This window comes from Rhinolophus sinicus, chromosome 3 (genome assembly GCF_057876585.1).
Source record: "Rhinolophus sinicus isolate RSI-liver-muscle chromosome 3, RSI-T2T, whole genome shotgun sequence".
NCBI lineage: Eukaryota > Metazoa > Chordata > Mammalia > Chiroptera > Rhinolophidae > Rhinolophus > Rhinolophus sinicus.
This window is the reverse complement of record NC_142503.1, coordinates 81,257,099-81,271,230: the sequence shown is the minus strand read 5'-3', so window position 1 is coordinate 81,271,230 and position 14,132 is coordinate 81,257,099. Positions and strand designations below refer to the sequence as shown.

General features: G+C 32.0%; 1 protein-coding gene across 6 annotated transcripts in view; it reads right to left on the bottom strand.

The window, feature by feature from the left end:
- The window catches only part of DMXL1 (Dmx like 1), a 111,755-nt gene that overhangs the window by 59,941 nt on the left and 37,682 nt on the right, over nucleotides 1-14,132 (bottom strand). For all 6 annotated transcript variants that reach the window (XM_088796681.1, XM_088796676.1, XM_088796677.1 and 3 more), the window contains 10 exons: nucleotides 13,320-13,409; nucleotides 13,137-13,239; nucleotides 11,724-11,843; nucleotides 11,215-11,436; nucleotides 7,649-9,334; nucleotides 6,324-6,431; nucleotides 4,296-4,465; nucleotides 3,674-3,771; nucleotides 2,306-2,471; nucleotides 1,231-1,492 (listed from right to left, as the gene is read on the bottom strand). In XM_088796681.1, the coding sequence (XP_088652807.1) occupies nucleotides 1,231-1,492; nucleotides 2,306-2,471; nucleotides 3,674-3,771; nucleotides 4,296-4,465; nucleotides 6,324-6,431; nucleotides 7,649-9,334; nucleotides 11,215-11,436; nucleotides 11,724-11,843; nucleotides 13,137-13,239; nucleotides 13,320-13,409 (3,025 nt within the window). The remainder of the gene's footprint in view (nucleotides 1-1,230; nucleotides 1,493-2,305; nucleotides 2,472-3,673; nucleotides 3,772-4,295; nucleotides 4,466-6,323; nucleotides 6,432-7,648; nucleotides 9,335-11,214; nucleotides 11,437-11,723; nucleotides 11,844-13,136; nucleotides 13,240-13,319; nucleotides 13,410-14,132) is intronic.

Genomic DNA, 14,132 nt, shown 5'->3' with positions numbered 1-14,132 from the left:
ATTTCAATTAGATTTCTACTCAAAAGTCACCTTACCAGAGAAGTCTTCTCTATCTAGAGTAACACTCCCCCAAATCTGCTCCTAGTCTTTCCCACATCATTTTTCTATTACTCAAGCTAAAAAAACAAGTTATCCTTGATTCTTATTCTTCACATTCCATACACAACCAGTCCTATCTAGTCAACCTTAAAATTATATTCCAAACACTACTTCTCTCTGCCTCTACTCCTAATATGCTGTTCCAAGCCACTATTATAGCTTTTAAAAATTTCTTCTAGATTTTAGTTTTAATTGGCTCTAAAATAAGTGGTTGTACACTAATGCAAAATCAAAATACATTTTTCACATGAATATGTGTGGGTATAAAATAAATGACTGGAAAAGGCCTTTTTATCCCCCCTTCATTACAAAGAGGCCAGTTTGGAAATCTTCAGCTCAGATAGCTAGGAGACTAGAACAACTGAGGAGCATGGCTTTCTCAGAAATCTCTCATAATAAGACACATGATACTTCCTAATTAAATGATGCTACATAAAAAGCTATGAACTAGAAACGTTTTCCAATTAGTACTCCAAATGACAGCATACCTACTATACCAGCTATCGTATATAATTTAATTCTACCTATGGAAAATTTTTGAAAAGCATATCTCATCATTTTTATATAAATTTATATAAAGAATTCTATTTTATTAATTTCTAGAAAAGCTTTAGCAGAATGGATTTCTAAAAAGAAAGGCAGAAGTAGACTCAAAAGGGAACATTAAAAATATTCTCTACCTCACTCACTTAATGAACAAGACAGTCAAGAATTTATTCAGCTTTAAGATTTTTAATCATACCACTTAAGTCAACTTTCTTTACAATAAATACATTTTTACTATAAAATTATAACATTACTATGCTAACTTCTAAAAGAAATTGACTTTATATCAATATTTTCTCCAAAACATTTATATTAAAATGTTTATATACTTATGTTCAATACATTGATTTCATAAAAAACGGAAAATCCAAAGTCCTTGGTTTTCAAAGGATTTATTTTACTGAAAACAAACAACTCCAAACAAAAAAATGTCTACATAGCTCTATGTCTCCAACTAAACCATAAAAATCTTAGACCGTGACTTCAACTTGCTTTGTATTACCCATAGTACCCAACCGTGTGTTCTGTACCCAGCAAATAACTAATGAAACTCTTAATCATTAACATCTTAGAAGTACAGCTTACCATCATCTTCTCTGACAGGTTGCTTTATTAATGTTTCCAGCGCACTACTATAATCTTCCAAAATCCAATATGCCATACTCCGAAGAAAAGGATCATAATGCATATTGATGTTCAATGAATTGAGTTCATTGACAGGACAATCAATTCCCAAAACTTTTTTACGTAAAATAGATTTATATGTTGCAGATTTATCAAATTCAGACTCATAGAGTCTTGCTATTACAAGAGCCAACTGAATATCATTCAGTTTCTCAAGACATACCTTAAAAAAAAAAAGAAATATTGTTTATAAATTAGCAGGGGTATCTTTCATTTAAGATAAACTCAACTGACTAGTAAATAGATGAACACAAAGTCTTATTAATACCTGAAATTAGCGAACAAGGATGATAAAAACATACAAAAAATATACTGCTTCCTTTAGCAAGTCTTCCTGACAACATTTATGTCAATAACTTACAAATCTACCTGCTAGTACAAAATACATATTTGCAAAAAGAATTGACCTAACGAGGAAATACTAAATAATTCTTAATAGAATCATATTTTGTTTTATTGTTGAACTTTTCCTCTTCCCCATCTACCTCAGTAGACTGTAGTGTTTTCAAATTAAAAAGATGTTTGAATCATCTGTATGAAACTCTGAGCAAAAGGGCAATTTGAGATAGAAATGTTATGATATGTTAAGTGTACATAATTTTTTCTAAGGTTACCGAGAAATAGTTAAAAATTTGTGAAGGTTCATCAACTAAGACATAGACAAATATTGGTTCAAATATGTTTAAACTAATAGGACAAACGTTTTTTTTCCACTTGCTCATGAATATTCTTAAGAGTCAGATCAACTACCAATCTCAACCAACGAACACTACCTGGTTTATCTTAATTCTGTGTAAGTATCATTCAAGCTAAATGACTAAATTTTAAGTCACTATTAAATATTATCGGTTACTTTAGGTATTTAGCCTTCTGTTATTTCCACTAACCTAAGTTGAAATAAAAAAATTAAAATTTCAGCCCCAGATAAACAGCTTAAGGATGACAATGCTATTTTTTAAAAGGTTTCACTCATTACCTCAATTGCGTCTCTGAGGCAACCAGCTAAAAGAAAAAATGCCGCAGAATGTTCAAATCTTTGTTTGCCTAATAAAGAAAAAGCATTCTTTAAAGCTGCTTTACGCCATCTCTCATCTTCAAAATTGTGTCCAAAAAACTGTGTCATCTTGGTGTCTTTTTGGGATCTATAAAGAAGAAAAAAAAGTACAAAAATTTTGGAACACAGTTTCTACATCAAAACCAATTTTATGAAGTTAGCCACTTAATAGTTAAGATTCAAAAGAAACATTTGCCAGTTCATAAATCACTATACATTTGCTTCTTTTCTGAGCAAAAAACATTTACGGCAAACATTTACTTTTTCATATATATATCTGAAATTATTGAAAAAAATGTCTTTCAAACTACAAAGAAAAGTGCACTAGCAGCCTTATGAGAAATTATTTTTAAATCCACGCAAAAAACAGAGGGTGCCAAAAAAAATGTATACACATTTTAAGAAAGGAAAAAACTGTATTAAAATTATAATACAATGAATGACGCTAGCATTAAAAATTGATTAAAGCCATCTTTTAAGTGAATGTCATACCACACATTGCTACCGTAATTCAATTCAACTTCGAAAAGTAATACATAGATAAAATCTCTTAAAATGTGTACATTTTTTTGGCACCCCCGGTATATAATTTACATTAACCTTCTGTGCGACTTCACCATTTAAAACTGTTCAATCACTTCTACCCCCACCACCCATCTAAGGGTGATTTTATTGAATCAGTATCCTGATTCAAAACAATCCTAAGAGATCTAGTCTCTTAGAAAACTAGTTAGTACAATGATTTTTCTCCCAAAGGTTCCTGTTTGTATGGATTCATCTGGAACTGAACCCAAAACAAATATTTTAACTATTTATGGTAATCATGTTTACCAAGTCTTGTGCAGAACAAGTGAAAGAGAAAAATTCTAAGTGATTCATGCTCAAGAAGGGGGTCTGAGCTCACAGGAGGACAGCAGTTTGGAGGGAGAGCCTGCTCCACGACCTTTAACAGGGAACAGGGTAGATGCCTGCTCCAGACTCCACCAACTCATCTTATCCCTGCTCCAGATGCAAATATCTGGGTTAGTTCTTTGTTCTGGAGCATCACAAGTTCTTAAAATAAGCAAAAATATATTTTTCTGAACTGATAAACCTGAAAACAAACTAAAGTGACCTCATCAAAAACTTCTGCTCTGAAAAACACCTGGGCTTCTTCCTTATGAAATCTCTCCTTAAATACAAAAATAACTAAGAATCTACATGAGCCACACTAACAAGAACAAATCTGTACTTCATACATTTACTCCTTATTAAAAATTTTTCATTTTAAAGCATAGTTTTCTCACCTACCTATATAATCCCCAAATCACAGCTTTCTTTTTCATTGCAAGGTAAAAAATGGCAGCATCTAAAGGATCATTCTTTCTATAAAAGGCTGCTTTGGCTACCTATAATTAGAAAATATTGGTCAAAATTTCACAGAAATAGTTAAGTAAACAAATAGTCTCCTCATATATAAAACCAGCATACACATTATCTATTTAAATGTTCAATAAATTAAAACATTTGTATATAAATGCATGCATGAATATATAAATTTATTTATTTATTTATTTATTTATTTATTTATTTAATAATTACAAAAGTGATTGATGGTGGTGGCCTCCAAGGATAAAGCGAGGTGGGAACAGGATTATACTTTCTTCAGTACCATTTTATTTTTCTAAACCGGTATATATATTATTTCATAAAAACCAAACATTTACTATACACAAATGTGTCAACTAGCAGTTTAAGAATTAGAATATAAATTTAAAGTACTATATTAACAAATTTTCAAGTATAAAGATGATTTTAAAATCATTTTACTGCTTAAAAAATAAAAGAGTAACAGGAGAGGAAATGTGAAATGTCATTTAAAGAAACATCCGAAATTTATTAATTCATTTTTACACCAACATAAAATACCTACCTTTTCTACGCATTTGCGTAAGATCCGGATATTCCGGACCCACCATCCCACACCCATAGCTCTCAGTTCAGACCAAGTGGGATTGTCTTTCTGCATTGCTGGCAACATGTTCAGCAGTTCTTCTTCTGCAACTGAGTGAAATGCCCAGGCAAAATGACTAGTAGACAGGCCTGAAAAAATGTCCAAAATAATGTTTGTAAGAAATATGATTATATAACGATTATCAGAAATGCGTGTTTCATATTTGCAATAAAAAGGTCTACTCTTTACATGAGACTCAAAAAGTTACAGTTAAGTGTTTAGGGCTGGAGGGAATACGGGTATTTTTTTCTCTTCCCTTCTCCAAACTATTCTATCACTTCAATATTTGCTATAATGCACATTTTCTATAATTAAAAATATATTTCTTAAAAGACAAGGACAAAACGCTTATGACAAACATCATTGTGCTGAGTGTTTTTGTTCTCTAGCTATCACCCATGAACTTTTCTTAAAAAATGAGAAATACTATACTGGTATGATTCTTCTTCAAAGCTGATTCTCATCTTCCATTGGTCAACATTTGTATTGTGCATTTAATTCCATGGAATTAAAAAAGCATCAAGTAGACAATATAGCTTGGTGAACAGAACTTAAGACTGTAAAGACTCAGAAATCAGATTGCACACATTAAATTCCAGCTCCATCACTAAATAACTATATAACTTTGGGCAAGTTACTTAGTCTCGATTCCTCAATTTTCTCATTTATAAAATGTGAATAATCATGGCACCTACCTTATTACATTGTTGTGAGGATTAAAAGAAATACTATAGTTAAAACATTTAGAATAATACCTGGCACATAATAACTATCATTACCCCGTATCAGCATATTAGGAAGATATCGATACTTTTATATTTATACAGCACTATTTATATGAGCAATTGTGTAAACCTACTGGCCCAACATGGGGTGTTTTATTTTTCAGCATCTATTTCGTCTCTTCATAGTACATTATGTTTAGTGCTATTGGGTGAAGTAAATGATTAATTATAAGATGTGACTTTGACACATATAGACTGAAAATTTTAAACTAATATCCAGTCCAAAGAACCTGAAATTCTCACTATACCCAAATCTTTGGAAATAAAGAAACAGAAGTTAAAAAAACAAACAAAAACTATGCTGTGAATGAACTGTTATTTATAAATTATTTTAGATTTCCTATTATCTCTCAAACGAGTTCAATAATTTTTCATAAATAATTAATTTGACTTAGAATTTTAAGCTTTACTTTTCCAAAACTAAATGCAAAATGACGGGAAAGAGGAAGCAGAAAGAGAGACAGAGCAAGAAAGGAAGAGAAAGCAAGAGACAGAGACCAATGAGCAGAGGCTAATATTAAGACTCCCAATAACACTGTTTAAAACTATAGACCCAATAATGCTGGAAGCCAGCTCTCTCTTGTACTTGATGGGCCAATAAATATCCTTAAACTTAAATATTTCTGTTACTTTGAGAATCTTGAGTAACAATAAGTAGCAGAATCTGAAATGTTATTAAACTAATATCTAAAATACATGTTAATGTTAACAGTAGTTTTAGGGGTACTCTTTTGTAAGAGTTAAAAATTGAATATACTTTTTTTTTCTACAACAAAATGTTATTCAAATTTTAGAGACAAAGCTGCATTTAGATAAATGTCAAAAAGGAGAAAAAAGAAAATCTAAAGAAGAAATTAAAGAGAATGAAATGATACTAACTGACCTTTAATATATGATGAATTTGAAATATAACACAGAATATCCAATTGCCCAATTGCTAAATATTTCAATTTCTTCATTAACTCTTTCCATCTACCAAAAGAATTCCAATATTTTAAGCAAAGAAATTAAGTGGAAATACACATTTTAAAAATAAACTAAGGAAAACTCAGAATGTGTCAAATTTGTCATCATTATATCTAAGAAAAACAAACTTAAAAGTTCTCAAGGCTTTCTTCTTTTTCTACTAGACTTCCTTTTGATACTTTACTACCAAAATTACCTTGGTGAAGGAGTTGAGCTCGATAAGCTGGAAGGGAAGTGGTAAGAAACGTATGAAGTCGAACAGCCAAAAGAAATTTTAACCCACATTCATCAAGAGTTTCTCCACCTATAAAACAGAAAAAAAAAAGGTACTTATTTTTTATTTGTAAAAAAACATTTCATCAGCAAAACACAAGTAAATGCTAATAATTCTGGCAAGCAGCATATGTCACAGCACTAAATAGAGACAAAACATTCTGAAACTGAAAAAAGTTACCAGTCTAAATATTTCTATTTTTTTCTATACAATTATACATTACAGAAAAAAATGTAGTATAGTTAAATAAATTGAAAAATAAGAGAATGAATTGACTCAGTGTCTGTAGTATTTTTTATAATCGGACCTCCTCTGATCTGAATCTTATTTAAATCAAAATGTGACTGAATTTTTAAAAAGTAGTTCAACTTTCTCTGTTGTATATTTCCCATATCGATTCAAGTCATATATCCTTCCCAGTAATCTGCAGCTAACACTGAAAGAAACAGTTATATGGTGAGAAGGCCTGATTTTCACTTTAAACAATTAAAAATATAAAACACCTATAATACATTTACATTAAAAAACAGTATCTATTAGTAATACTTCTCTAAGTGTCATGATTCATGACCAATATTTTTAATTTATTTTTTTTCTTAAATTAACCCATATTTTCCTTTCAAGCACCGTTGAAGGGGTGTAGCCTACTGATCTATATCTGGTATACAAGGCTGGACTCATTAATTTCAGATCTTATCTGAGATCCGATGAGAATTCTACACTCAAATGTGTTCATAACTCAGGAGATTAAGAAGAAGGAAAAAAGCTCTCTCGGTGAGAAAAAGACCTAATTTTATTATGTGTATTCTGTTATTCTAGGTAGGAGTATACATTAATGCTTTTTTTAAAAAAAAAAGCCTCAATATTTTGAAAACCAAATAGTAAATTATTACAATATGAGAAAAAATAAGGCAGAAGGCATATTTTCAGGTATCTAATGTAATTATTTAGAAAGAATGTTAAGTTTTGCTAAACTCAAAGGATACAATTGGACCTTTAACATTACCAAGTAATGAGGTAAAAATTAAAAATGGCTGGCATAATGAATCTTTATACAATTTGTCAGAGTACTATGATTTATGGGATAAACAGTATATATTCAAGTTAAAACTATTATGAAGTCAGCAATGATGATTAAGAAAACCTTCATGAGCATCATTTTTATAAAAATTGTTTTAGGTCTTCTGTGAAAATAAGTCAAAATATCATCAGTTGTTCCTCCACTCCTGTACCCAATTTAGTTTTACCTTGGCTTCTGTCTCTGCTTTCTCCGATATCAGTGCTGGTCGTTGCGATTGTATCTGCTAAGGCCATCAAAGACATCTGCTCCATCCTGCTGAGTCCTGGTAAACTAGAATGAAGTAAGTGGCCAGAAAGAACCTGAGCATGCTCAGGACCAAAGTAAGTTGGACTGTATTGTGAAAGGTCAATAACCCTGGGCTTTGCATTTTCTTCATCTGCCTCTAACACATGACTATCAGTCATTAAACTTGAACTCTGAAAAAGCTCATCATAACTTTCTTTTGACAACTGGTTTGAGTTATTTAAGGTACTCTGATTACTAGATTTCTCCACAGATGAGTAACAGCTATCATCATCTGCCGCAAGTAAGGCATATAAAGGAAGTGGAGGGACAGAATCTATTTCTGTGTAGTCTGTGTTTTCACTCTTGTTGAACGCCTGGGGGTCTCTGGTGGTGCTTCCACTGGCACTGATCGTGAGAGATCTAAGGCGGCGCTCATGATTGGATTCAGCTTCATTCAGAGCCACAACTTCTCCAGCAATGCACTTGACAAGATGTGACAAGATGGCCTTTGCTCTTCGAACTTTGCCAAGATCCATGAGTTCCAAAAGCTGCAAGGGATGGTACTGAGGTAAAGTTGGGGAAAGAACATGAGCTGCTTCAAAAAGACCTGAATCCTCCATCTGTACAGACGGATCAAATGCAGTTTTTTTCCCGCAGATTTTCTGTGCAAGACTGGTCATGGATCGAGTCAGAGTTCTCTTTGGAGGGTGTAATCCAGAACTTGATGAGTTACTCTGTTTTATTAAACTTACTATAGATGGAGTGCTCCCACTGTATGAATCTGTTACAATAGGTTCTTGTTTAGAAGATGGCTGCCACTGGGAATACACGTGCATTTCACAATCCATTCCTACCACCAGGATGCCATCCCGGACCCATGATAAAGAAACAGGAAAAGGTGGAAAGCCTTCTACAGAAGAAACCAAATCCACACTTCTTAACAGTACAAATTTAGAAAGAGGCACAACTTTAGTACTCTCCCAGAGAGGAAATGCCAGGCTTTCCTTACCAGTCTGTTCTTGTACCTTGCCAGCCAGGGGTCCATACATAAAAAGTTTTGATCCAATTCCTACAGTCAAGATATGAGAACCATCTTCTCTAGACATCCAGTCTAAGTGCACTAAATGCTTTATGTTTGATGTTATACTATCTTTACTGGATAAATGTACCTCTTGTTTACTATAGGTCACTAAATTGCTATCAATACTAATGCCAGAATCCAACACTGTATTTAACTCATCTAAGTGAATTGTTTGTTCAAGAACCCAACCTGAACCTCCTGTAGACTCACATTCAAAAATACTTACATGCATCACAAAGTCCTGAGAAGATCTACTATTAGATGCAGGCTGCTTATACGCTACTGCTAAACGATTTGTGTGTGCACAGCTAACTTCTATAGGCCTACCAGGTACAGTTATACTACTGTTGCTCTGAAGTCCATCCTCAATGAGCAATGGCCATTCTTCCCAAATGTATACAAGATCCATTTTTCCATTCTTTGATGTGGCAGATTCTCCATCTGTTACTCTGCATCTCCAGAACCTTACTTTCTCATCTGAGCATGAAGTTGCCAATAAATAGGGAGCACTGAATATGGGGTATATGGAAGAAGAACTCAGATGACCTAAAATAAAAGTAATCCATTAACAAAATGTCAAATTTAGTTAAATATTTCTATTTTCATGTACTAAAGGTTTTACTTTTTTGTATGAACTACTGTGTTTCCCCCAAAATAAGACCTAGCCGGACAATCAGCTCTAATGCGTCTTTTGGAGCAAAAATTAATATAAGACCCGGTCTTATTTTAATATAAGACCGGGTTTTATATAATATAAGACTGGGTCTATAGTATAATATAATATAATATAATATAATATAATATAATATAATACTGGGTCTTATATTAATTTTTGCTCCAAAAGACACATTAGAGCTGATGGTCTGGCTTGGTCTTATTTTCGGGGAAACATGTTACTCTTAACAACATTAACAGTCTATGTTTAGTTTAAGGATCAATAAGCTTTCAATAACATCAAAAAAGTATATAAAAAGTACAATATTACCAAAACCTAGAGCTGAAAGAAAATTCTGAGATAACTGACTTCAATTCCTGCATTTTATAGATAAATGTGTTAAGTATCTTATTCCTAAATCAAACAGCTAGCCTAAGGCAGATTTAGAAAACCTGAATTCTTGTCCTAGTTCTCAACCCAAATTCTTTTCACAATTCTGCTAGTTTTATATGTTATTGTAAGTCTCATTTTAAAGATATTAATACATTTTTTAAAAATCTGTCAACATTCATGGCTCCTTCTCTTTAATATTTTTCAGTACAATTTTGTGAATGGGCCATGCTTACCTAAGTACTGCTCTGGCTAAAGACAATAGCTCTTAAAAAGTATGTCAATGCAAAAATTATTCTTTTTCGAACTTTAACTTTCCTTTCACCGATGCCTCTTTTATTAAAATTAACAAAGAAGCAGAATACAAATGTTATCAGAACACTGTTAATACACTCACACCTGCAAACTTCACCAATTAGAAAAGAACAACCTGACAACAAGGCAAACTGAGAAACATTCAAAGTAAACAGTTAAAAAAATGAGAGAGAAGTAGAGAAAAAAACAAAATCCACACTTTAACTATGAAAATGAAAGTACCGAGTGATACGAAGATGGATTTTGTCTTGGTTTTCTTGATAACCTGGAACAGTGGTTCTTTATCTTTTCTGTGCATTAGAATCACCTGGAAGGCTTGTTAAAATAGACCCCCGAGTTTGTGATCCAGTAAGTCAAGGATGTAACCCAAGAATTTTGATTTACAACAACTTTCCAGGTAATACTGATGCTGCTGGTCTGGGACCGCATTTTGAGAACCACTGCCCTAAGATAAAGATAATAAATACAGAGGGTAACAAAAAAAATGTATACATATTTTAAGAAAGGAAAACTGTATTAAAATTGTAATACTCAATATATACCGATAACAAAAAGATGAATACAAGTCACATTTGACTTCTGCAATTATAAGAGGTGCTCAAAGTGGTTACCATCCAGACACTTCTGACTACGGCGAACTACTGCTTGAGCAATGTTGACCAAAGTGTCCACTTGTATACATTTTTTTGGCACCCCATATGTCAGGAACCACAACTCAGAATCCTTCGCAACACGTGCTCCAGGCAGCATTACCAATATTATCAAAGTTGGCAAATAAAGGCAACCACTTTACTATCTCTGCCGCAGAAACTCTGACTTTGTCTTCACAAAAGGATAATAAAAATGTTTCAGAAATTAATATTTAAAACTATAACTGGCTGACAAATGTCAGAGTAATCTGAAAACAATGAGAAATGTAAGTTTTCAATATGGTACTTAAAGATATACTTTCCATTTCTGCTTCTGTGTGGATTTAAAAAGAAGTAGTTGCACCTATTTTTAAATACCGTAAGTGAACACTCATGGATTAAAGTTTGATTAGTTTCTTTTCACAAAATTTACAAACCTGCTGATGGCTTAACACTTATTATCTCAACTCCTTCTGGCAAATGCAACTCTTGGCTATAAACCATTTCTGAAGATAGAGTCAACTTGCTGGTACTCTGGAGATTTGCTCTGCAAGCCTGATACTTCTGTGAAAAAGGAGATAGGATCTTCTCTGGAGAAGAAGAGTAATGTTCTTCTGGCTGCCAAATTGCTTCAGATTTTTTTGTATCTACTTTTTCATCTATAAAACATAAGAATAAAAACCAGGGAGAGTGGGACGGTAACCCTATAAACATGACAATTGCTACTTTTCATAATCCAGAATTGCCTTATAAAATATAAAAAGTAAAAATATTAATATGATTCTTTGTAACAGGAAAACCAGAAAATTATTTTGCTTTTTGAATTAACTGAATAAATATTATCATCACTTAATAAAAATAGCTTTAAAAATATGCATTGAACTGTCTAATCATATATAATTTGTTCAGTTCACCCTACTTAATGTTAGAAATAAAAGGGACTCACCCAATGAGACAGGAATGGACTTTAAATGTAAATTCCACATGTGTAACAATGAACGGTTGTCGTGAGTACACTCTATCACAATGAGGTAGAATTTTTCAGAAAATCCATTAGGTGAGCTGCCTGTTGGTATTAATGTTATTTTTTCACTATCAACATGGATAAATGAGACAACTTTTTTCTCTTTTTGACATTAAAGCAAAATAAAATGAAAACTCCTTGGGTATAGTCTGGAAAATTCTTGTAATAAAGATAATCGTTTTTGAGTAAAAGTCAATAACAAATTCCTGAATATTTTAAGAAAAACTAGAAAAAATACTTAGAGAAAAAAAAGTTAAAAATTGAAAAATCATAGAAAAGAAAATGCTAGAAAAGATGAAGATCATAGCAAACTCAATCTTAAATATAGGAGAGTAATTTCTTTAAAAAGTCTTAGAGATTTGGACTCTTAACAACACTAACATTTTAATTAATACTTTAATATAGAAAAGGAAAAACAAAGAACATTTTGTTGATATAAATAACCCTTTTTTCTGTACTTGACATCTTTATTTCTCATTTTTGATACCATCTTTCCATTCTAACATTCAGAGGTTATAAAAGCACGATTAGTGTTTTTGCATAGCTCATGTATTCTCAGGGAAAATCATAGAAGACTAAGTGAAAGCAGTGGTAAGAAATTAGACATTCCACACAGAAGTGCAGAACTCAAAGAAGTACTTCTCAAAGGAGAAGAAAAATGGAAAAAATGTAGAACAAAGAAACAATGTATAAGAGAAGTGAGAAAAATAATCTGGAACAAACACAAAATGTAGTTATTAATATTACTGGAGGCTTGATAACTGACTTTTAAAACAACAGGTACACACTAGATGGTTGTTTTATAAGGAAAGTTATTTCTGAGTTTGGCTTGGCTCTGTAATTGAAACTGGTGTCCAAGACATTTTAGCTTTATTTTGCTCTGTTTTCCTTTATCCAAAACAAGCAGTTAATATTGGGTGGAGGAGTTTAATTTTTAAAATTGTTTAGTTATAAAAGCATTCAGACAGTTAGTCTTTAAATTGTAACTTGAAGTTTGAGCTACTGCGTAAAATCATAGGTTTCTAAAAGGTCAGGTGTCCATATTATCCATTGTTAGGGCAGGTCCTACATATGCAGAGCACTGACGCATTAATGACAAAAAAACCCCACATTTTTTTCTATTGTGCTTTAAAAAAAACATAATTGACAAACCCTTCAATTTTTTCATGTTTATTTCCAGGATAAGAATAACAAGATAGTGACATTTACGATACATAATGTCACAAATCTACATAGGAACATTTTAACTTCAAATAAATGATATGAAATAGTATATCAATTTATTGTTAACTGCCTAACATACAGAATATTTCTCATTACATAAAAAATTCTTACCTTCATCTGTTAATATTCTGTCTTTTCCCAGACTTTTCTTCTCAAGGTTATTCAAAATGAAGTCTTCTTGAAAAACATGAAGCAGCTGGGTTTTTCTGCCTTGCTGAATGTAAATAAATAGTAACATAAGTTGACGTGTATGTTTTTTACCTAATGCTAAGCGGCCAGAAAAGTAATACTTACAAGTTTGGTAATGGGATCTAATGCGATAATGCATCCTGGCCTGGCTGTTGACTGTTGACTTACGATGTTAAACACTTCACCAACATATTTCTGTTAAAAAAAAAAAAAATGGTTATCTCTTTTATTAAACAAATTAAAAAATAATTAGTAACAAATAACATGACATTTCAGGCATAACAGATTAATAATAAAGATGTTCAAGAGGGGCTAAATAAGTTTACAAGTCTCTTTTATTATGAACATTCTAGGACTTGACCTTATTAGGGAATTACAAGGGAATGAATAAGAATTACAGGTCATATAGATGCCTGACAACTAAAGTGTATATCTGAAGCTGAAGCTGAATAATAATGAATGTCAACTATAATTTGACATTCGCAGGATGTGGAGTACAGCATAGGGAATAGAGTCAGTGGAATTGTCAGAGTGGTAGTAGACTGGGGGAGGGGAGATTATCACTTTGTCAGGGATATAAATGTCTATTACATTGTTTTATACACCTGAAACTAATAAAAAAAATTAAAAAATAAGTATATTAAATACATATACTTATGAAACAACATTTCTTGAATAAAATTATAAAATTAAAAATAAAAAGAATTATAGGTCAGTGGATACGGAGAAAAACTAAAGGAATGATTGCAAATGGGAAAAACTATTTCACATCCAGAAATGTGAAAGACTGACTTTAAGCTCAAAGAAATGTTCTAAGATTCAATGATTTTCTTTTTTTAAGCATTAATTTTGAGGTGAGAAGGATAGAGCTAAAGACACATGCTGACATACTGTATATGTATGCTGATTTCTTGAGCC